This window comes from Paramisgurnus dabryanus, chromosome 21 (assembly GCF_030506205.2).
Source record: "Paramisgurnus dabryanus chromosome 21, PD_genome_1.1, whole genome shotgun sequence".
In the NCBI taxonomy this organism is placed as follows: domain Eukaryota; kingdom Metazoa; phylum Chordata; class Actinopteri; order Cypriniformes; family Cobitidae; genus Paramisgurnus; species Paramisgurnus dabryanus.
Window position 1 is genome coordinate 12,571,654 of NC_133357.1, and position 24,842 is coordinate 12,596,495.

Genomic DNA, 24,842 nt, shown 5'->3' on the forward strand with positions numbered 1-24,842 from the left:
AATCATATGTTAAAAAAATACTGGCTTCAAGGGCTTTTTGAAATTTCTGATGTTGGACACATTCCAAGTCTGGATTTTGTGAGAATCACCCAATCACACGACACAAATAAATTAAATATTGGACATAAATTGAAATTGGGAGGACATGTCTGATTCTCTCAATTTTCAGGCTAAAAGTGGATTGAAAAGGTTCATACAAAATCCCAGTCATAAGCTTAATAAGAACTCAATCATTTTAAATGCAAGTTGCTTCTAAATTTTTTTCGAAAATCATATTCATTAAACCAACCGACAATCTAAAAAAAGTGTCACATTCACTCTTTTTGTGAAAAAAGGATTCTGATTTAACAATTGTACCAGAGGAAATTCAACACTAAACAAAAAGAGGAAAAACAAAACTCAGACAAATCATAATCAGAGGCGGGGATTTCTTTCTTTTTCTGCATTAATAGGAAAAAAGGAAAAAGGAAATGAACACTCAACAAGGAAAACGGATGGACGATATAGAGTTGAGGGGGGCTGAAAGAGAGAAAGCGAGTGGCTCACACTCTTCTGATGATGTAGGGCTTTTATCTGCCACGGGCATCCGTGCGGGAAAAGCACGAGATGGGTCAACAGCACCGTCTCTTTAGGCCTGCTGACAGACCCGGGGCAAAATAAAGACCCTGATTAAAGCTGGCCAGCTACGACCGGAGAGACAGCTGGGGAAGATGTATGTACACCAGAGCTAACTATAACCACGACGGCGCCATCAAAGAGGTGGTCAGGTGCTTGAATGGAAAGAAATATATGCTGACCTCTATGCAATGGTCAGAGGGAGATACAGACAAAAACATTTTTTTACGACTAAGAACAACATTTCCTCTTGGAAATGACAAAGACAACTGAAGCATTGGTTAGAAAAACAGGTGGAAATGTTTATTGTTCTTTTCTTAAGAGTAGAAAATTTGACATATTTCTTCAAATGATTCATTTGGATTTGCCCAAACTAACAGTCAAACTATTAAAATAGCAGCATGTATATTCTTAATGTTTTTTTTTTTTCTAATGCTCACTATATTTTCTTAGTTATTCTTAACCATTAATAATATAGGACAGAAAATCCATCAATATCATCTAACACAATCTCTCTCTGTCTTCTCTCTCTTTTTTCCACTATCATTCTTCCCAAAGGATTCAATAAAAATCCATTCTGTAAAAAAACAAGACATTTAAGCAAATGTTTCATCTTCATAAGTCTACATCATTGTAAAATGCACTCAACGGAAATGACAAACTCTAATTTGCAGAATTATGATGTGAAAGTAAAAAAAAAGGTTGATAAAGATCTCAAAGGCTGAAGTTTAGAGAGCTACTGTAGTGGATATTTGCTTTTATAAAACACTGCCCCCTACTGGCCACCACCTGAAGAACGTTTAAAATGATGCTAAGAGAATAAAAAATATATAAATAACAGAATTATATCAAATGACGGTGTCTATCAGATACAGCGTACACCATAAATAATACTGCATATAAAACAACGAGTGATTATCAAATTGGAAAACCCCATTATCACGGTCACATCACCACAAGTGTCCATGAAACAGGAAAGGGGTAAGTTTGTGTGGATGGTCCCTCTACGCAGCTCAACCTAAAAAGCTAAACTTTGACCTTATTGTCTGATTTAAGTGTTCGTAAGATCGGACACCACCGACACAAACATTTGGTCAAAAAAACTAATTTCTGGAAGGCGGTTAAGTTTGATTTGGTGTCAACTTTCATAGCATAATATTGCACATTAAAGCTTTACAAAAAACACGTACTGTAAAAAAAACACATTCACAGTTAACAGGGCCTTAAGCCTGAAATCAGCATACAACTTTACATATGCTTTAAAACCATTTTCTATTTCCCTTAAACTGAATGCATCGTCTCCAATACTCCCAAACAGTTTCTTCACCTCAGATGCTGACAAACCCCATTACACGACGTCTGCCGGGATCAATGTCTTGCTACAGCAGTCCAGTAATGACCCACATCACAACCGGGATTGGACTGGTTGAATGACACTAAAAATAGTCACATACAAGGGAAAGTGTGGAGGCCCACCAGGACTCAACACTCTTATTCAACCAGCAGGAAAAGGAAACGTGGTCGGCACCGTGATGTCATCCTCTGAAATAGCTCTCCTGTCTGGACATAAGTCCTAATAAACAATTGTTCATTTTTCACGCAGGCATTTTTTTCAAGTGTACTGACGAATGAAAGGCCAGAAAAGAAGATCCCTTTTTAAAATGTACGGTAAGGTGGTCCCTTTGGGCAGCTTGTACCATAATAGCTTCGATGACCATACACCAGGTTGGACTGACCACAGGGACCTTCTTCAAAAATTACAGGTCTTCACCACCAACTCGTGGCACAGTTTCAGTGAATTTTTGAAAGCCCACTAGCCAGGAGAAGTTTAAGGGGTACAGTGGATCGGGACACGGTCAGTCTATGGAGACCTGAAAAAGAAACAACATTGTAAGCTTGATTTAACAGTAAATGCACTTTTTTGCAGGCAATGTCTTGCAAATCAGTCAATCAAAGAACAAAATCCAACTAGGGGGTGATGCTATACTGCATTTTATGTTTGTACATGCACATAGGGGGTGTGGTTGGGTGGTCTGGTAAGGCTCAGCAGTGCTGTTTGTGTTGGGTGGAGGGCGATGGGTGTGTGCGCTCCAAAAGGGGTTTTTGACTGCAAACCCTCTAGGTCCCTAAGGAACCCTTCTCCCCTCCTGTCCACTTTCACTTTCCTGAGAGAATTGTGCTTTTTCTATCTAAGGAAAGAGACCTACCCATAGAGAAACATGGCGTGCGTTGGGAACACCTCTACAAACACTGGCAAATGGCAACGTAACACACCCCTTGTCCTTTTGAGATACAATGTGCATTTTCCTCGTGAGATAATGTCACAATGAGTATTAACAGAAATGTTCTGGATTCAGTACAAGTTTTATTGACGCCATTTGTGGTGAATGTTAATTTTCATTGAAAGTAATTTCGTTTACTTCTAGTGGGGGCCAGTGACTTTTTTTCGAGGGTGCATGGTGCAAAGCCATGTCAAAAAACGTGCGTGCTGGCTGCTGCAGACTCTTCGGAATTGTTTATGATAAAATCACATTTGCCAAATACTCATAAAATATGCTCATTTTGCAGCTCCCCTGGAGTTAAACATTTGATTTTTACCGTTTTGGAATCCATTCAGCTGATCTCCGGGTCTGGCACTAACACTTTTAGCATAGCTTAGCACAATCCATTAAATCCGATTAGACCATTAGCATCACGCTAAAAAATAGAATTTCGATATTTTTCCCATTTAAAACTTGACACTTCTGTAGTTCCATCATGTACTAAGACCGATGGAAAATGAAAAGTTGCGGTTTCCTTCTCTCAAACTGACGTAATAATCAAGGACTTTGCCGATTTAACATGGCGGCAGCAGGCGTAGTGATATTATGCATTGCCTGAAAATAGTCCCCTGCTATTGAAAGTAACCAAGGGGACTATTTTCTGGCAGTGTGCAATATTACTACCCTGCTGCAGCCATGTTACAGCGGCAAATTATTTATTTATTATTATTATTTTTAGCGCAATGCTAATGGTCTAATCAGATTAAATGGATTATGCTAAGCTATGCTAAAAGTGCTAGCGCCAGACCCGGAGATCGGCTGAATGGATTCCAAAACTGTAACAACCAAATGTTTAACTCTAGGGGAGCTGGAAAATGGGCCGCATTTAAAAAAAGGGGAGTGTCCCTTTAAACTTATATGTAATCAGAGTTTACTGTTAGGCTAGTGTCTTGGGAGTATTTTGTGAATGTGAGCATTACTTTGACATAAATTCTTTCGAAGTGTGTGCAGCAGGCACATTTTTCATATGACGTGGCATGACGAGCAACACACGACACTCCAAACTCATATTTTGAATTCACGCCCCTTGGAAGTTACCGGCCACCACGGTTTACTACAGAAGTACACACACAATGTCTTAAAAATGATATTGATGAGTACAGCATTGTTTTAGCAACATAAAGGTCATGGGTCTGATCCCTGAAAGACACACATGCATGTATTAAATGTGTAGCTTGAATAAGTGTATATAAAAGCATAAGTGTAAGGTGTCTGTGCACTTATTCTACGATGTAAGAATGAATATCATGAAGAGATGACAACGACTGGTTTAACGTCTACATATCGCACAAACACAAGCATGCAACTAACCCAAGGCACGGATGAGCTCTCTTTGCAATGCCCATGTGACCGTTTTAATGAGGCAGGCAGAGGTTAGGCCAGCAAACAGTATGTTGTAAAGGAAAACAATGTGGAAATTTCCAAGCCAGTTATATCTTCCGAAGTCTCCAAGCAGATCAAACCTTGTGATTCCTAAACGGAATTAAAAAGGAAAACATTATTACCACACATGAAATTCAACCGTTCACTTCTGCATTCACAACACATAAAAGTGCCTACCAGGTGCCCCCTAGTGGATGCAATCGACAATTTATCATCATAAGTAAATGGTTATTACATTTTAATATTATGGCATGTGACATATGCAGGCGTTTTCCTAGTCCCAGGCTAAAATGCATATTTGAGCTGCCTTAATTTAAAAACAACTTGCACTGACTTATCTTAACATATATCAGTGTTATTGTTTTGTCTCAAGATGAACAACAGTATTGTTTTTTATAAGGTATGTTTTTAAGTTTTATAGAAATTTCCTAATATAACTAAAGCTTAACTTGAGGGATTAGTCCATTTTCTTTAAAAAAATCCAGATAATTTTTCTCACCACCATGTCATCCAAAATGTTGAGGTCTTCCTTTGTTCAGTCGAGAAGAAATGATGTTTTTTGAGGAAAACATTAGAGGATTTTTCTCATTTTAATGGACTTTAATGGACCCCAACACTTAACAGTTTTAATGCAGTTTAAAATTGCAGTTTTAAAAGATCCAAAACGATGCATAAGGGTCTTATCTAGCGAAACGATTGTCATTTTTGGCAAGAAAAATAAAAAATATGCACTTTTAAACCACAACTTCTTGTCTTCATGCGGTCCTGTGACACGCCAGTGCGACCTCACGTAATACGTCATCACGTCAAAAGGTCATGGATGATGTATGTGAAACTACGCCCCAGTGTTTACAAATCTGGAGAAAGAGCACCATTCCGACATTGTTGTATGTGAAATGATACTAATTAATGTCTTTGTGTCAGTTTATTGTTTAAAATGGTCCGCAAATGTGTGTTTCATATATGTAATACGTGACCTTTCTACGTCATTACGCAATTACATGAGGTCGCGCTGGCGCGTCACACATCCGGAGGACGACTAGAGGTTGTGGTTTAAAAGTGCATTTTTTTTTTCTTGCCAAAAATGACAATCGTTTCGCTAGATAAGACCCTTATGCCTCATTTGAGATCGTTTAGTCCTTTGAAACTGCCTCAAAACTGTTAAGTGTTGGGGTCCATTAAAGTGAGAAAAATCATAAGAATAGAATTTCTTCTCAACTGAACAAAGAACGATATCAATTTTTTTTGTAACATGGTGGTGAGTAAATGATCTGCATTTTTTTTTAAGAAAATTGACTAATCCTTTAACCTAAACTCTGTCCGGGAAACCGTCCCTTGTGATCCAAGACAAAGATTACCCAAATTATTAAAATAATTTTATATTTTAATTAATTTAAATATATTAAAATTAATATAACCATTTGAAAAAGCTAAAAATAATAATGACTTTGGACACCAAATGTACTTATATAAAATAAATCACCCACATAATATTTACTTTTAAATATACTTACCCAGTGTGCGGGAGAACACGGGCAAAGCTGAACTGAGTATCAGAAGAGACACACAATTTGCTATAATCTGTGGACACACACAACATGTAAACTTGAATACAAAAATCCACAACATAAGAGTCTTAGTTGAAGCATAAGCTCAGTTACGCTGCTATTTACAACTGTGCATCTTTGTACCTGTGTGAGGGTCGTGTCCTGTGCCTGTGGCAACAAACTAGTGAAGAGAGGAGAACTGTAAAAGCCCACGACCGAGGAGACCATGAGATACAGTATAAGAACCACCTGCACCGCAGCTCCAAAAGAACCAAACATGGAGAAAGAGGCGAGCCCCAGACGAGGGTCCTAGAGAACCACCCATTGTGTTATTAACCACGCACTTGTCTTATTAATCTGTTCATGCATTACCTATTACACCTAGTCAATACATTTAAACTAGTGATGAGTTGCTGAAACTTGCTCAAATTACATAAGGCAATTTTAACCTGTTTTTATGTTATATTGTAGTCAAAATTTTACATACTAAGCCAATATCAATATACTTAAATTATGGCAGTGTATAACAAACTGTATAACCGTGTATAAAAAAATAATGTAGTAAAGGGAAGACATACAGAAGCTATAGGTCAAATACAGCAGTTTTTAAAAATGTTTTACTCTTCGTCTCACCTCCATTCCTCTCGGCATTGCAGACTCATCAAAGAGGAGCTCAAGCACATGGAAACACACCATCAGCACACAGACGGCCTGGGACAGACAGTACATTTGGTTTCAGCATAATAGCACTGCTGCAGTCTATGTGATCCACATTATATTTAAAGTTTGTGCTTACTGTCAATGCTAAAAGCAGCAGCATAGCCAGTGGGTATCCCAGGTTTCGTTGCCATGGAGATGCTCTCTCTCGCAATTCTAAAACATAAGAAAAAGACTTGATGAAGAGCAACGCACACAGCATAGAGAAGTCCAAAATGTTTTGCAGGTTTAGCATCATTCTCACCTAATGCAATGCGTTTTGCCCGTACATTCAAAAACTGCTTGTTGACCGTCTCTGCTGTAACGCTAACATTAACCCAACAGGAGGTGCGACCTGAAACAGATAGTTCAAGATATTAACTGTAAGTCTACATTTAAAAGGGACATTTCACAAAACTTTTTTTAAAATGTCAAATAAATCGCTGGTGTCCCCAGAGTACGTATATGAAGTTTTAGCTCAAAATAGCATAAAGATAATTTATTATAGCATGTTAAAATTGTTACTTTGTAGGTGTTAGTAGGGCTGTCACGATTATGAAATTTGGCTGACGATTAATTGGCTAATAAATTGTGACAATTATGACGATTAATTGCCTGTTTTAGGATTATGACGATTGTCTGTTTTATTGCTTTAGCATTTAATTCTCATAATTCTTTTGTTTGTTCATGAAATAATTGTTGTGATTATTTAAATAAAATCTTTTGCATGGTTTACCTGGCAGTAAATATGAATACACATAACACATAATTAAAAGTAATTATTTAATTAATATTTTTTTCAAAAACTGAAAATTCTTCATAAGAAATAAACTGTCTGAAAAAAAAACTGAAAAAAAAAGAATTAGTACTTGACCACATGTCTGTAGTGGCTGCAAATCAATTCCTTATAGATCCATCATTCTTCGCTTCCCTAAATTTGGAATTGCTGTTTTGGAAATGTATGTTTTACCTGGCAGTTCATACTACTTATCAAAGTTTTGCAGCATTTCTTTAAATGCTGTTTTTCCACTGTATTAAATGGCTTTGCAATGTATGGCGTTACACTGTCAGTTAAGGAGCGCCATCTGATACGGTCTCCTTTATACATGTGCTGCAGCTCCCCCTTGTGTTTTTTAAGAGATGTGCAATCATTGCGGTGATCTCAAATCATTGCGATGAGATCAAACAATTGCAATGAGACGATTATTTAATCATTGTGTGCCTTAGGTGTTAGCACAAATGTGCCGTTTTTGGGTGTGTTCTTCAAAATGCAAATGAGCTGATCTCAGCACTAAATGGCAGTGCCACGCTAATCAATCAGGTCCTTGCTGTAGTGACGTGATTACAGGAAGCGAGGGGAGCGGGGGAATCTCAGCGGAGTCGCAGAAGCCCCTCCCATGACGTGAATTTCCGTGTGAATGTCTCGAATGACTAGAATTTCATGCGTGGTATTCAAGGAGCGGTATTATCCCCTTCTGACATCACAAGGGGAGCCAACTTTCAATTACCTTTTTTTCACATGATTGGAAAGAACGGTTTATCAAAACTAAGTTACTGGGTTGATATTTTTCACATTTTCTACGTTGATACAAGCCCTGGGGACCCAATAATAACACTTAAACATGGAAAAGTCAGATTTTCATGATATGTCCCACAATAGTTCGCACAAAAATAAACAGTCAACATTTTGTCTCGAGTCATTCAAAACCGGACTGTAAAACAAAAGATATTTTCAGAATACTTGGGTCTTTTGTGAGTACATGGACTTGAATAAAACCCAAATGTGTCAGCCACATGCATTATAGCACCCCCTAATGTGTGCTTCAGTTTCTTCATATTCACCTGTTGAACATTGACTTCCATCATTTGCATTGTTTCTAGTTGCATCTTTAGTGTTTTTGCAGTTAACCATGTCTTGTCCAAAGAAGTGGATTTGTTTTAAAAGTAGAGGTTTTTGCCAAAAAAGCTTGCATGCACTGAAAGAGTTTTGCAGCAGAAGGCAGTCAAAATCTTTAAATCCTAATGAAATGACATGTGAAAATTAAGCATTTTAATTACAGACTAATAACCTTTCAGTGTCATTAAAGTAAAAACGATTGAACCTAAACTAAGAGCTAGATAAAAATGCTCTTTTACAAGAAAACATGTCAGATGCACATAAGAGGGTTTTGCATCTGAACTTTTCTAATCATGAAAGCATTTTCGGGTGAATTTTCCTTTAAATGTGGTAGTAAAACACATTTTATTTTATTTGTTTTTAAAGCAACACTAAAGAGTTTTTGCTCTTTGCTCCCCCTACAGGTTAGAAGCGTAATTGTCCATTCCCACTGTTGTAAATATTGCAGCATAGCTTGCTCTGATTGGATTGTAGGTCTGCTGTAAAGCAAGTTTTTGTAGTTTTTACTCGAACTACAGGACCGCGACCCGACGGTTGAAAACTTCTTTAGTGCGGTTTTGGCCAATAGAGGGCTGCAAAGCGAATGTAAAAGTGCCGTTCACCCTGTTTCGAGTGGATGAACGACTGAAACTTTTTTGGAAACGTTATTTTAAGGTAAAAAAACTCTTTGGTGTTGCTTTAAAGAAAAAGAAAGACTGAGAGAAAGAGAGAACAAGACAAATGGATCTTGAAAGGTGGGTACATCTTTCCTATATCCTGAAACTCACTGTTCAGCTTCCTGGAAAGGGAGGCTTCTTCAAACAAGGCACAGTTCATAGTTTCCTCAACATTTTCCAGCAACTGGGAAAACAAAAGAGACAAAACCTTAGACAAACATACAAAGAGCTATTAAGGAATTCATGCAAATTTTTATATTTGTGCAAACAAAAAAAAAATAATTATGATCCTCCACTTCAAAAAGCACTGTAACCAATAGCTAATTTTAAAGATAATTTATCCACCTACCCGAGGTTTGACTAATAAACTTCCAGTGACACTAAACATACGTGAAAGCCCAAAAGGTGTACACACTGTTGCAAGACAAAAGATTAATTAATTATCATTATAAAAAAACACATGAATCTTTAAAAGGAATTGTAAAAATAGCAATATATATATATATATAAAAAGCTGTATATACTTACACAACAGTAGCAGAACTCCAAAGAGTGAGATTCCAGAGTAGAGATAGGGAAGATAATATTCCCACAAGTCTTTAAAAAGCAGAAAAAAAAATGCACAATGAGTTGCGCACTTCTATATCTACAGACAGATCAAGTGTTTAGTACGGAAGTTCCCTCACCGTACAGACTCTCACGAGCGGCATTATCATGGAGAAGAGCTGATGCCACCCACAAGATGCCCAGTACCAGCAGACTGAGGAGTAGCAACATCACTGCAGTCTCATATACCCGTGACATTACACCCTTTAAGAAAAACACACACACACACACACACACACACACACACACACACATTAATGGAGATCAGACACTTAATTGTGTTCATGTAGCTCACTTGTGCTGAAGGTCATAGGTTCAATCCTTGGAGACGCATATGCAAAAATGTATAGCTTTAATGCACGGCAAGTAACTGAACGGAGATGCTATTATGCTAATTTAGTAATATGTTTTTTACCTTTTTAGACCCGGCGAACCCTTCTGCTTCAGTAAAGAAGTATGCAAAAGGCATGAGGAAGACCAGCGAGAGGTTTGAGAATAAGAAGACTAGGTTCCACAAGCCTGAGGGAAAGATGAAGCGGTTTGGTTACAATCCTTTGTTTTTAACAAAACAAATACATTTACATAGATTTGTAACAACATGAGACTAAATGATAACTATCCCTTTACTTGGCTATAAAGATAAATAAAAGTTATTAACCACTAGAGGGCAACCTCCTGCTATTACAACTTGTATGCTTGCGTCATAAAGCTGACTTTGCTTTATTTATCACTTGGGCTGAAATTTGAATGCGAAGTCTTTTGTTATCACATACAACTTTGCGGCTTATGATGCCTGGCATTACGTAGATCTATAAAACTGTGTAAAGCATTTCATCTTACCTCAATAAAGTAATCAAAACCAAACAAATCTGGATTTTAACTTAACTTTGTGGCCTTGAACTTGTAGCCAAAATTTTAGCTCTGTTTGCCAGGACCGATAGCATGTGATAACAACAAAGACATAACACAGATCTGCGTGTTCCCTCACTAAATTCTTACGGGAATTAACAAAACATTAACGTCAAAGTCAAATTTGAATCAGACTGGACCAGAGATGCATTATAGTCACACAATACTGCCGTACAATTAAAGCAAACAGATCGGTTATTCATTAGGGCGTGTGTTTGTTTACCGCGGATCAGCGAGCCATTGAGCCACTGCATGTAATAACTGTGTGGGAATGTGAGCAGGACTTCATTGGATAGGATGGAGATGGGCAGGAGCAGGACAGCACACACGGCAACCGACAGTGTAAACGTGCACAGCCACAGCCTGCAGAATAAGAGACGGACAGTGAAGACAGGCAGACAATGTGTTAAAGTAGCTCTTTAAATTGATATGGTGCCAGGGCTGTAAACGCCACGCTGGAGGACCAAAGGGCAACTGTCCCCTTAGACTAAACTAATGAGGGCCATATGGTTGGGTGTTATAATTTTCTGTGAACATTAAAGTTTGATACTAATCATTGACAAGGATATCAAGCTTTCATTTTCACAGAATGTTCTTTACATTATGCAAGGATGATTATGTAGAAAGACTTTAGCTCAGATTTTTTACAGACTGGGTCACATATATGAGGTTACATTCCGGTTAGGATGTTGCCATTATGTAGACATCTTGCTAGGTTTTGAAACAAAGAGCATGTCTTACATCAGTCATTTTTAGGACATCAAACTTAAAACTTAATATACAGAACTGAGTGTTTACTTACGCAATTTTATTGACAGTGGCATCTTCAATGTCATCTGTGGAAAAAAATAAAACAGATGCCTTAGTTAACTTCAAATTCAAGGCCCTTTCGAGGACTTTCAAGGTCCGATAACCTCAAATTCAAGGACTAAATTTTGGGACACATTTCAAGTGAGAGCAAGGATACATCTAATACAACTTCTAAGATACAATGTTACAATTCCCTATCGAGGAAACTTGCGCTGCATCACTGCGGTGACACTTTGCGGAAGGCTTCAGGGGTAAGTGCATCTGAATATATACATCAAATTCAACCAATGGTGAGGCTTAACGACAAAGACAGGGTGACGCCTGAGCCAGGAAGTATATCGCTATCTGAAATATTGCCAAAGAGGGCATTACAGGGACACAGGAAGTATTGCAAGGGAGACGCAGCGTCTCGTTCCCTTCTTAGGGAACAACAGTTACATATGTAACCCGAGACGTTTTCATGTGTCAAACACAACTATGCAAAAAGAATTTTGGTATAAATCGACATTCGGATACAGACGATTTAAAGATTTAAAGCGAACAGTTTAGCAAGTGTTCTTAAAACGCCTAGAATTTTTATGATATTATCCTACACTACACAGGAAATATGGATGTTTTTTTTCAGAAAACCTCTTTGCATAAAATAGATTCAAGCACTTTCAATGACCTGTATCTATGCATGTATATTTACAAAAACTTCGTGGGAACCCTGAAAATTGTTAGGAACAATTTTGAAAATTGTTTATGCAATTCTGTTTCCACTAATAGCGCAAAAAAAGTCACCAATAATGAAATAATACTAATGCACCAACAGGCAATTATGAAAAACCCAAATCAATTTGCACATCATTGCAAACAATATCTGTGTGAAAGGAAATTAGTCTCAGTAACAGGAATATGAGAAGTACATGAGGTACCGTAGACCGAAAAAAATAAAAAAATAAACCTCAGACTATTCACATGTGCAATACACATTGAAACTTGCCCATGATAACAGCTGCGGGGTAAAGCCGTGTGATATTTCCGGAGAAAGTTTTAATAAAACAACAGCTTAATGCAGAACAGGTTTTTGCACATATGCTTTGAAAAAGCCAAAATTCAGGCAACAGGTTCACACAATGTAAATTGGCAACAATCCATGTATGTTAAAGTTGCAAAATATCTTAAGTGATTGATTTATATGCATTCCTATACGTGATACTGTATGTAATCCAGGTTTAAGTCTCAATATAATTAAGAGATTATTAACGTTTGATTTCAATCAGTGATTTTGCAATGATTTAAATCTCTGACATGACCTTAGGTTATATAGTTGGATAACTTTATGTAGATAACAGTAAATCACTAAAAATGACATAAAATGTATTGGTGCTAACAGTTTGGCTGGTTGAACATACACATATACTGTATATACATATATAATATATATGTATATGTAAAGAAAAGACTTTAGCAATCTATATAATGCGATTAAAACATGTTAAAAAGCAAGAGGACCACAAAAGTACAAAAACAGATTTTCCACAGAGAAGGTAAAGCAGAACAGAGGGAAAATAATGGGTGTGCACCAAACCATGAGGTAGTTTCATCTTATGAAACATCAGTCAGTGGTTAAGCAGGGGGGCTATGTTTATCTCATAGGAAAATTCCTGGTCCATATTACTGCCCTCCCTAAATGTTATATAACTTCTGAGCAACAATAGGCTGACCCCGTTTAATTTTCAATTTTACAGCTGAAGATGCAGAGAAATGATCCTTGCCAAAGAATAGATGTGTTTTACTGTGCATGGAGCACATTGTGACCAAACAAGACTTATTTGCAAAGAGCAAGAGCATGACCAGGTCAGGTTGTGCTGACCAGCAAACATTAAGTTTTTAGAAATGTTGTTTAGCTCAAAGAACAGCTGTGGTTATCAAAGGTGTGCTTTGATGGATTGAACTGCAGACAAACAACTGTTGGGGGTCGGTGAAGGGGTTGCTGGGTGGAGCCGAACTTACCATTGACAAACTCGGCATTCTTCTTAAAGTGGGTGAGAATGAGGTGAGACAACATGTACAGGCAAATGAACAGCAACACGCAAATCTGAAAAAAAAGGAAACAATTACAGTGCAAAAATGCATTGAATAAGGAAGAAAAATTATGTTTTTTTTATATAAAACAGACAAGTTTTATGTGATTAAACAAATTTACATTTATGTTTTATGTACATTTATATTACATTTATGCATTTCGCACATGCATTATCCAAAGTGACTTGCAGTTCATTACAAGGTATACATTTTTTATCACATGTATGTTCCCTGGGTTCAAACACATGACTTTTTGTGCTGCTAATGCAATGCTCTAACACTGAGCAATACTTGCCTTTTAAGACAGACAAAAACAGATTTGTAAGAAATATCTCACTACTTTGAAAATCTATAACAGCCGTGTACACGTGATCCTGTAATAAAAAAAGTGATCAGAAAGATGTTTTTGTAGCAGCGCAAAAATCATGGGTTCGATCCTTTTGGGGGGGGTCAACGGTATTTTAATGCATTCTGATTTATTAAAACAGTTTAATAGTTGGTGTCCTCATGCTAATAAATGCAAAGTGTCAAAAAAAGCAGTTGGAACTGTTACAGAGTATTTCCGTGCCAAATGCACTTCACCAGGGTTTATACAAGTTTCTGAAAGTTTTTTTCGATTACAGGTCCAGGTGACATTTCAGGGGTAAGCTATACGTATCAATTATTTTTATGGGCACATCACACGGAAAACCACGCCCACACGTCAATCAGCGGGACAGTGAGAGCCGAGGATGCCAAGTTACAGGCATCACTCCAAGAATCAACAATGGCATGAAAGAAAGAAAAGTGTGTGTTTTTGGATGTAAGGAAAAGTAAGCCAGCATTATGGAAACAATGGATATAGTTTGTTTATCCGGGGTAGCAGCAGAGTTTTGCGTGTGTTTTTTAACGCTGGATTTTATTGAAAAGTCCCAACTGGGTCATGAGATGCCGGTAAGTAAGACTTCTGTGTTATGTTGGAAATAGGCGCAAAAGTGCATATTATATAAACGACACAAACATGTTGTGTATCATAAGTTGTCCAGTCAGTGTCTCATGACTCGCTCCTCCCGCGGTTCGTAACTCCTCCTGAATTTTACGTACGTTATTGGAAAGAATCGGTAAAGCTAATCTGTCTTTTATAAAGCTGATAAAACTGAAAACTCTGAGACATGAAGGATGTAATACTACTCTATAGTTACTCCAGATTAACATCAGATCCGCAGAAACAATGTGTTTTAAGGACTGTAATACACTGTCAGAACAAAGGGTAAAAAAAGGGTACCTTTAAAACGTCCTAATATGTACCAATTAGGTACAGTTATTTATATATTTGGTTCCAAAAAGGTACCAATAGGGACTATTTTTTTAAAAATGTTCTGACAGTGTATTATTATTAACCTCTTATTTTGTTTAATAGCATTTAAAGAGCCCTTGTTATTCTTAATTTTGATTTAAATTTTTATTTGGGATAAAAGCGTCTGGCAAAGGATTAAAATGTTAAATGTCTAAGGAAATACGTGTGAAAAATGACTATTGTCTTAGCATAAACCATATAAGAGTGTCTACAATTATTCAAAATGCCTTCTTTTGTGAACCACATGAGAGAGTCATATTTGTTTGGAACGACATGAATGCTACGGATCAAAATGTCACATATTCTCAGAGACAACCCTAATCGTGAACAGCCAAGTACAACTACAAGATATGCCGTGTCGTGTAGATATGCCAAGCTTATCGAGAACAAGTTACAGAGACAAACCCGAGATCAGAGGTCATGCAGCAAACTCCAACATAGGCACTTTATCACTGATACACACTGCTATGTTCAATCCAGATTGACTTTATAGCTCTGTGACATAACAACTCCTAATCAGGGTAAGGGACTGCTTCAATTAAATTGTGTGACCAACAAAAAAGGAGCCAAGTCATTAAAGTTAATCAATAAGCAGAAGAGTGATTTCCAAACCCAGCTGTCTCTTAAATGCAATGTCAAGAATCTGGAATATGCCTCAAATGCAAATGAAAAGGTAAACGTGGTAGAAGTAGGATTGAATCAGTGATCACACACATTTCAATATGTTTATAACACTTCAAGCTGTTATCGTCCAACAAATCTCCTACGCAGTTAAACAAGTCACAGCGAGATAATTTACATGTATTAATTTGCATATTATCACAGGGTGCCAAAAAAACATGCATACAAAATAAATAAAAAAATAAAGCTTGACCACTGGTTGTTAAGAAAAGACAAATTTGATATTAAGCTGCCTGGGAGCCAAAACTACCTGCAAATACATTTACATTTGTGCATTAGGCAGACACTTTTATCCAAAGCAACTTGCATTGCTTTAAAATGTATACATTATATTATTATGCGTGTTCCCTGGGTTTAAACCAACTAACTTTGCGCTGCTAATGCAATTCGTTACCATTATCTTTATCAGCACTATTTTAAAACAGAGGAAGGGAAAGTCTTTTGTATTCATAACAGAGGTTTATTGACTGTGGGAGCATTTGCATGGCCTCGAATGCCACAACTACCCTTTAACCTAATTTCAGGTACATGTGAAAAACCTTTTCAGAGGTGTGATTATGGATTTCCTGAAGCAGTAAGGAAGGATGAGAGGAATGAGGGAAGGGAGAGGACAGGAAACTGGGATCTAAAATAGCTGTAATAATAACAAAGAACCTGTGAGAAACATCTCTAGGCCATTGAAAGGTGTTAAGACACATTTGTTTGCTTAGTTCCTTCAGTTAAAATTAACAAACCGCCTACACAACCAGAAGAACATAAAGGGCGGAGACGGTGAAGCAGATCTGTTTCAAATATGACGTCTCTTGGTATTATTTGGAGGAGTTACACTCCCTTACCCAAAGCCACTTAAACAAAAGGAGAAATTCTTCCTGACAACCAAAAACGTAAAACACTACAATAAGCCATGTAATGCTCTTTCTGTTGTAGGTCATAACGTTTACATAACAATTACGCATTTAGCAATCACTTTAATCCAAAATGACTTGCAGCTATTTTAAGGTCATGTGTACTTTTCAAGCAATTCAGTTATTCCTGAGGAATCAAACCCATGGTCTTGATGTTGCAAGTCACCATGCTCTACCAGTTGATGTCTCTGACATCAATTTACATTAAGGGACATTTCTGAGGATTCTGGATAATTATACATGACTGTTCTTACTGTGCGTTCACCCCAGACGCAGAAGAGGCAGCAAAAACGAGCAATTCGCGCGAAGTTGGACGCTTAAACATTTTGAGTTTACTCACTTCATTCCAAGCGTGCCGCACAAGCCCTGAAAAGTGAAGCCAAAATGTCTCGATCGCCCCCCAGTGACTGGTCCCAGTATAGGTTATAAACCCCGCCTCCCCATGTTATTCAATGGGACTTGAGACCAACTAAAAAATTTAATTACAATTCAATTATCTTTTTTCCGAAGTTGGTTTCTTTCATTTACTGTAGTTATCATCACGCTGATGTACATTCAAATGTTTGTTTTTAAAATAGGTTTGTGTTTAGTTAGTTATTTAATGATATAAAAATGGTGGTGTCACGTCATGATTGACAGCAGTGATATCGTGTGATATGCGCATTCTGCGAGCGCGAGGTCTTGATTTCGCGGCTTACTTCCTGCTCACTACTGCGCATGACTGGTCCCGAAAACGCTACTGCGCAGACTCAAGATGTCAGCGCCATATCGGGACACTGGCGGCCTCACTTTCACCAATGGAAGAGAGCGAACAGGCGTCGTCCATCTTTTTTTACAGTCTATGCTTCATTCGCGCATGGAATTCTTGTCATTCGAGACATTCACTCGTAAATTCACGTCATTGGAGGGACTTATATAACTCAAATTGAGTAAACTTAACAGATTGCAAACTCATTAACCTGACTGGTTAATGCGGCACAAAAATCCACCCAAGTTCAGAATTTTCAACTCAATTCGCACGGAACGCACCATCCACGCCGCAGGATGACTATTCGCATCTTTGCATTGTCTTAAAGGGGACAGAGAATGAAAAACCATTTTTACCTTTTTTTTTTCCATTTTTGTCTTTGTTGAATAATGGTAGTCTACCCGCATTCACAAACATACAAAAAGTGCTAGACATGCTAAACATCTCAGCCTGAACGAAATTCCTCTTTTAGAAATGTCAGCCAAAAACGGCCCAATCTGAAAAACTGATGCTTGTTACATCACAGGCATCTCCCTGCCCCCTCACTTTTGGCAGCAAAGTCAGCCAATCAGTAATGAGATTGCAAGTTAAGTCAGTAGGGGGAGCCAAATAGGTGCAAAACCACTTGTTTAAAATCCCCCACCCTAATAGAGCGATCTCAGAGAGGTTTTTAGGAAGCTTCTAAGGCATTACAAATTTTTTGTCTACATGTCACATCACAGAACAAGGATAAACACCCCGTTCAATCATTCTTGTGTCACCTTTAACATGTAAATTACTCGCGCTTGCCGCCTCTTCCGTGTCTGGTGAACGCACCATTACATTATACAACCTGTCCTATAGGACCATTGGTAGGGATGCACCGAAATGAAAATTCTTGGCAGAAACTGAAAAAGAGAAAACCAAGGCCGAAAACTGAAATAAATTATTATGCCAATTATTAGTACCATTGCATTTATGGCTATCACTGTGTACTAACTTTACTAGGGGTGTGCCGGATCACAAAACTCATGGTTCCAGTCAAATTACAGTTTTTGAGGCACGGATCGAGACACAGCAACAATAGCTGAGAGCAAGAGCAGCATTTCAGCAACGCGACTACAACCCAGCTGTAAAGGTACGCGAGGAAGAGATACTAGCAGCAGCGGGTGATGTGCGGCCAAAAAGTAAACTAATGACTCAATCGAGCATCGTTGTGCAAATTACTTTAGTCACTCGAATGTTAAACTGAAGTGTTAAGGAGTTGCGTTATATAGGGAAAACACTACCAACTAGTACCAATGTGATGACAGTAACTTACTTTACTGACTGAATTTAAATCAGGAGCGGAGCCAGAGATTGTAAACATTGGGGGCTTACGGGCTCGTTATAGTCATGCTTAGGTCCTACGGGCGTAGGTTCCGCGCCGGTTTTCATTTATACTTTTGCGTCGTCCTCCGCGGAACCTACGCACGACTATAAATGGGGCTTTAGCCCAAATCTAGGGGTTCAAAATGGTCCCCTGCTGATATTTTTTCTCCATTTAGAGCAGCTTTATAAACTACTTTTTATTCTAAGTGTTCTTTGTATTATCATTTTGAAACTGAAACATAAAAAATTTTGACAATGGCACTTTAACGTCTCTTATTCAAAAATAGGCCAAATATGTTTGCTGTATGCTAATCCAGTAATTATAAAGCTACATAAGAAAGAATACAAATTTCCGACTTCACTAGCAGAACATTTTCTCACCTGCTTATGGAAGTGTTTTTTATCTCTATCTCTCTCTCTATCCACCCTCCTCTCTTCCTATTTGCACGGACACTTATCACACATAAGGATATTTACTGTACCCTACATAAGCATAAAACAATGGACCATACTTCGCCGTTAAAGCACAAAAACAAACATGGTCCTTGTAGGCTTGCTGCCATTGTTGTTTTGGTAATATTCATGCATAGCTATGGACTAAATTAACACATGCACTGCACCGTTATCACAGATTTGCATTTACGTAGTTTACACAGAGACAACAAGGCGCCATTATCAAAAACTTGCATTGAAACCCATCTTTAAAAGTTTACGTTTTCAGGACCCCCGTCGTGTAAACAAACATCATAAAAACTTCCCAGCGGTTGAAATAAGTTTTGTGCAAATGGCCCCCTAAGTCTCAATCATCTTCAGGTAATCTGGATAATAAGACATAGATTAATATGATAAAACAGGATATTCAGCATGAAGGGTCAACTTTAGTCCAACTGTGAACTGGCACTATTTAAAAACAACATTCAGGGTTAGATTAGGCATTAATCAGAACAGGCGTGGGATATAACAACTAAACACTTGATCCAGGCTGGACTGTCAAGGTCTTTAAGAATTTACAGTTTCAAAATAATCTGCAATGGCTTTTTAGCCTTGGCCTGTCTAGATGAGCAATAAAGTACATCCAACCAAAACCATAACCATGCTTTCACAGTGTTACTTCTTGCTTACATATTCCTCGCATTAGAAACTGGCTGAACAACAAACGTCAAAATTATCCACGCACTCTTACAGAAGACACACGCAAATTGTAAATATACGTAGAGAGGAGAACAAAGCCATTCATGACATACGATTGAGCAACATGTTCAGGTATGCACCTAATAACGTACATTACATTCTTTGCACAGCTATACCGTGGGCCGTATCAGCTAGACTCTGTTGACAACAGGAGGTCACTCCAATTGCAAAGTGTTGACAATCTCTTGCATTTTGTGCAACGGTTTCTTCACAAGTGCGAATTCATATTCAGTGTTTTGTTTCAAGTAAATCCTCCCATTCATTTATATTATATAAACCTCAGATAAGCAGGGACAGTAGGAGCAGAAATCAATAACTATAACAGCAGGAGCTCTGCATTTTAGGGCCAGCCCTTCCCAAAGCCTGAGGCAAACACAATAGGCCTGATTTACATTATCTAGTTGGAATCCATCTGTGCGTTTTACTGAAGGGATCTTTTAACTTTTTTCGATGTAGGGTTATTTGCTTTTTATTCACAGAGATTATATACATAAGAAGGCCTATATGTAACTTAAACTGAATATACACATACACTGGAAAGGATGAAAGCTGAAAAACAAATATGCTCACACAGGAAAATCATACTGTATGTGGCTGCCCTACCAAAATTATGATCATCATTATGAACGAACTAAAAATGTGTTTACCTCAAACAAAATATTTAATTTAAATATTGTTTGTATGTGAATTAGCCTACATAGTCAAACAATAATAATGTAAATGTACATGTAGAGAACATTGTCTTACAAAAAAAAAAAACGCTGAGTAAGAGAAAGGTTTATTAAGGAGTAAAGGTCATCCCCAAGTGTCCTGCTGTAAGGTTCTTTAGGTTGAAGTTCAGTTTTGGGTATGACACCTAACAGTATAATATTAGGTCGGTGTACAAGTTATTCAAAGAAATTTTTTTCACATACATGCCAAAAAGCTATTACGTTTATTATGTTTTCTACCAGTACAAACCCATTAAAAAACAATCCCTCAAAACTGAGCACATTTTCCATATATAAAAGGTTATCAACATTGTAATGACAAATTTGTATCATGTAATGAATGATTTATTCTTAACAGAATGGGGGAAGGGGAGGGGGTTGGGGAAATGCATATACAGCACATCCCCCCTTGGGTCTAAAGTAAATGTTTTGTAAATATTAAGGAATGATTGCACTTTCTTAGTTTTTTAATCACAATATAAAAACGTTATTGTGAATAAACCTTGGTTTATGGTTTTTGTGATAGAGAACATAAAGCTCTATTATTCAGTATTTTAATAGACAACATGACAAACCACAAGAACGAATGCAAGCCATTTGAAAAGATTAACAGTTACATAACAACATGTAAACAAAGTAACAGGAGAAAACAAACAGAAGTAAATAAAAGAGGAAAACTCACAATGGTTTCTCGGACTCGGTCGTGGAAAAGTTGTTCTCTAACCGACACGTCGTCTGTTTCCATGCTTTGACAGCATGTCTTGGATTGTACCCGGTTATAAGTCTTCAAACATTTTAGTTTCTGAGTAACTTACGTAGCGCGTGCAAACTTTTCTCAAGTTAAAGCAGACCAACGCAGTTACTCCATTCTAGGTCACAAAAGGGAACTGTTCAAATTCCCTGTCATTCTCCGTATGAGTTGGATAAACGCGTACACGTTACTTTTCACCTGCGAACGAGCAAAACTGTAACCATCGTGAATCTGCACGAGTCAGCGTGCTCACAGATGCTCCGAATCACTAATCATTAAAAAAATTAATCGCCCTCAAACTCCATCGACTGGAGGAGGGGGTGGGACTTAAGGCGGAGTAAGGGGCGGGGTTTAGTTTCTGACTAAACTCCATTTTTGGAAGCTGTGGCTAGAAGGGATACACATACATCTAAAATCTCGTGAAATCTCGCATGATGAGCGCTGTTGTTGTCATTCTACTCCTACCCCCAAACCTAACCCTAAACCCAACATTTTACGGGATTAGGACGTAGCTGTATCATATCTAGCCAGGACCGCTGTTTTTCACCCTAATCCTACCCCCAAAACCTAAACCTAACAACTCGCGAGATTTCCATAGCTGTATCCCCTCTAGCCAGAACCATTTGTGAATGATATAAAATGTTATGTAATATAATTTGTTTAAAATTAAGCGCAAATAATATGCAAATAATTGTGTAATAATTATATGACAGCTGTCATTGAAATGGTAAAATGCATTTGCTGTATTAAAATGAAAAACATAATAAATGCACACGCAGAAGACATTTGCTCTTTAAAGGTCTAATGTGTCTGTATCTGTGATCATAGGTCAATTTAAGTTTACCCTTTATGGTTCAATAGTGTCATCATGTTACCAAAGTCCAAACTGACGCAAATGCGGAAGTCCATAGGTTATTTTATTTTTAGAAAGTTCCTGAATTAAAATTAAAGTTGACTTTAAAACAGCGATTTTGCGCTCTGTTGCATGCAGTCGTATATTTTCATCACGATCCTTGTCATAAAGCCTCTGCAACGTTGGTGTATGAAGGTTGATCTCTCAGTTACGCAGGTAAGACACGAGCGAGTTGTTGTGAGTTAAGCAATAGTGTAATGAGTAAAATCCAGCAGCCAAATAATGCATAAATATGTAAATATATATATAATTTTTATATATATTGCCTCCTGCATTATTAGGCTGCTGGATTTTGTATATATATATATATATATATATATATATATATATATATATATATATATATATATATATATATATATATATATATAAATAATAATTAAGAAATATTTTATAAGATATATTTTATGAACTAGTATAAATTAACAATTTCACAGAGCTGTTCCATAGTTTCATAATGCATTTTCATAATAGGTATTTTTCACCATTTTATTTATTATCTTTTCAAGCTCCTGTGTGCAGCTAGAATGACCATATGGCTAAGAAGCTCATAATAACATATGCCCTATGGGCCATGGGTGGACCACTTGGCCTTCATCATATTTATTTGGGTAGAGACAGCCATGCCCTCTTGTGGATGATCACCTTGGGTGGTTTCGGCATTGGGTGGATGAGAGAGTTCTTCCGTATTCCGTCATACGTGAGTGAAGCCAATAAGAAGGCAGCGGGAGACCGCGATAGACGTCCACCTGTCGCTCCACCACCAATAGGCCTGATTCGGTTTACCGGTCAGGTTTGTGTGGGCATTTACTTTGGCTCAGTTGCTTTAATAAGCCTTAGTTCTCTCAGTTTCTTCTACTTTCTTGTGCTGCCGCTGAGCATAGGTGCAGGTGTGCACCTGGTGTCCTCTGTCGGCCAGCAGACTTCTGACCTCCAGAAAACTCTTGTTACATGTATAATCACCTCATCCATCTTCTATGGTAGCAGTGTGTCTCCACTCCCCATCAGCATAGCTGCCAGCATCACTGCTGCACAGCACCGCATGTTAAAACCATTGCAGCCGGCTGGATATCCACAAGAGCCACTGGGTAAGACACACTCGGCCTATGGACATTTTATATGTGTGTCTTTGTATGGTGTTTCAATCTGCAATATACCAAATTTGTCTTTTTTCCAAAGGTCCTCGTCTGTATCGTCTGAGTTTAGGCGTGATTGCTTTCTCTGCACCGCTCGGATACTGCTTCTTCCACAACACCACAGCCACGTTGTACTACATATCAGACTGTATAGCAGCCCTGCTTGATTTTTTCTGGTTCCTTCCTTGGCTCAAAGGGCTCCTGGAGTTCTTTCTCTTGTTGCCTTATCGTATTCTGTGTGCCGTGACGGGAGGGGGTTTCTATGAGGACAGCTGGAAAAAAATGCTGGAAATACTTCTTAATGAATATAGTAAAAAGGAAACAGAGGCTTTAAAGGTGAGTCAAGATTACAATAATGTTTCTATGATACTATTACTATACATATTTATTGTCATTTTAATGCATAAATCAGATACTATCATTGCCCGAAGAAGCTTCTCTGGAGGAGATAACTCGCAGTTACAGGGAACTGGCTAAAGTGTGGCATCCAGACCACAACCCCAAGAGACAAACAGAGGCACAACAGATGTTTATTCAGATCAAGGAAGCATATGAGATACTTCTTCACAGACACAAGCCACAACGAAGAAAATGATCTGATGAATAAAGAGCATAAGTTTTTAAAGGCTCAGATTTCACACCGAGTTATTGTTTTTTTTTTACTTGCACAAAGTCCACCTGGTGTAATGAAATAAATATGAATCTATCAAAAACAAAATAGTTAAAGAGCACCAATTATTTGATTCACGATTTTACATTTCCTTTGGTGTGTAAGTGTGTATTAGTACATGTTAACGGTATGCAAAAGGTTCATACCCCAAAGTAAACTCCAACGTAAATCTCTTTACTTGGACTGCAACAAACACACGGATTGTAGGCAACAGTTTACTTCCCTGAATTTGTGATGTAGACAAGACCGACATTATCATAATTCCTCCCGCTTTACTCCTTTTAGCATTGTATTATGACTGAATCTTTCAAACATGGTAAGGAGCGTCACTTTTCCGTCTGACATCAGAGGTATTTAGGCCAATCACAACGTACAGATTAGCTGGCCAATCAGGGACACAGCGCTTTTCAAATCGATGAGATATTGTACAAAATAAGTGCGTTTCAAGAAGAGAGAAAAATCTGGAGCTACAAAAATGTACAGTATGTGGAAATTAATGTGGGTTTTTTAAACCACGCAAACACATTTTATTATATCAAATACAAAAAATAACGTTATTTTAGCAATGAAATAGGTGCACTTTAATCCACCTCTATTTAGACAAGTTACTGCTCCCAGATCCATAGGGACAACTAAGTATTTGCCGCCCTCTTGTGGCTATATTAAGTATGACTAAAGGTGTATTATATTGCAGAAATGATGTATAATTTTACATTTTGATTAATATTTCTTTAAAACTGGCAACAATTGGCAAGTTCATGATAAATCAAAGTGTATATCTATGTGGAATTAAATTAACTTAGGGTATTGTAAGGCTAATGTAGTTATTTCAGGCAGTATTTTTTGTTTACTGGTTGAATTTGACTGCAGATTATTTTCTATTTTACTTCTCAACTAATCCACCAGAGTATGGAAAGTATGTAAATAAATTAAAATTGTAT

At 37.6% G+C, this 24,842-nt stretch overlaps 2 protein-coding genes across 2 annotated transcripts; one reads left to right on the forward strand and one right to left on the reverse strand.

The window, feature by feature from the left end:
- Positions 1 to 882: 882 nt before the first annotated feature.
- On the reverse strand, positions 883 to 21,483 carry lmbr1l (limb development membrane protein 1-like). The gene is made up of 16 exons (XM_065285631.2): positions 21,114 to 21,483; positions 13,439 to 13,523; positions 11,433 to 11,466; positions 10,854 to 10,993; positions 10,137 to 10,240; positions 9,802 to 9,925; positions 9,644 to 9,712; positions 9,465 to 9,529; positions 9,227 to 9,299; positions 6,828 to 6,917; positions 6,663 to 6,739; positions 6,500 to 6,577; positions 6,011 to 6,175; positions 5,834 to 5,900; positions 4,248 to 4,409; positions 883 to 2,486 (listed from the first exon to the last, which is right to left on the reverse strand). The coding sequence occupies exons 1-16, from the start codon at positions 21,174 to 21,176 to the stop codon at positions 2,407 to 2,409; spliced, it is 1,476 nt and encodes a 491-aa protein (XP_065141703.1). The 5' UTR covers positions 21,177 to 21,483; the 3' UTR covers positions 883 to 2,406.
- Positions 21,484 to 22,053: 570 nt separating this feature from the next.
- Positions 22,054 to 23,907, forward strand: dnajc22 (DnaJ (Hsp40) homolog, subfamily C, member 22). Its single transcript, XM_065285632.2, has 4 exons — positions 22,054 to 22,251; positions 22,605 to 23,183; positions 23,275 to 23,567; positions 23,644 to 23,907. Exons 2-4 carry the CDS (start codon positions 22,631 to 22,633, stop codon positions 23,824 to 23,826), a joined length of 1,029 nt encoding a protein of 342 aa, XP_065141704.1. The 5' UTR covers positions 22,054 to 22,251; positions 22,605 to 22,630; the 3' UTR covers positions 23,827 to 23,907.
- The last annotated feature ends 935 nt before the right edge of the window (positions 23,908 to 24,842 follow it).

Excerpts from the sequence above, each read along its gene's own strand:
- lmbr1l (XM_065285631.2), bottom strand. The coding sequence starts at position 21,176 with ATGGAAACAGACGACGTGTCGGTTAGAGAACAACTTTTCCACGACCGA. Across the intron at positions 10,241-10,853 it reads CAATGGCTCGCTGATCCGCG|GCTTGTGGAACCTAGTCTTC; the intron begins GTAAACAAACAC and ends TCTTTCCCTCAG. Across the intron at positions 4,410-5,833 it reads CGTGTTCTCCCGCACACTGG|GAATCACAAGGTTTGATCTG; the intron begins GTAAGTATATTT and ends AATTCCGTTTAG.
- dnajc22 (XM_065285632.2), top strand. The coding sequence starts at position 22,631 with ATGGCTAAGAAGCTCATAATAACATATGCCCTATGGGCCATGGGTGGA. Across the intron at positions 23,184-23,274 it reads ATATCCACAAGAGCCACTGG|GTCCTCGTCTGTATCGTCTG; the intron begins GTAAGACACACT and ends TTTTTTCCAAAG. Across the intron at positions 23,568-23,643 it reads AGGAAACAGAGGCTTTAAAG|ATACTATCATTGCCCGAAGA; the intron begins GTGAGTCAAGAT and ends TGCATAAATCAG.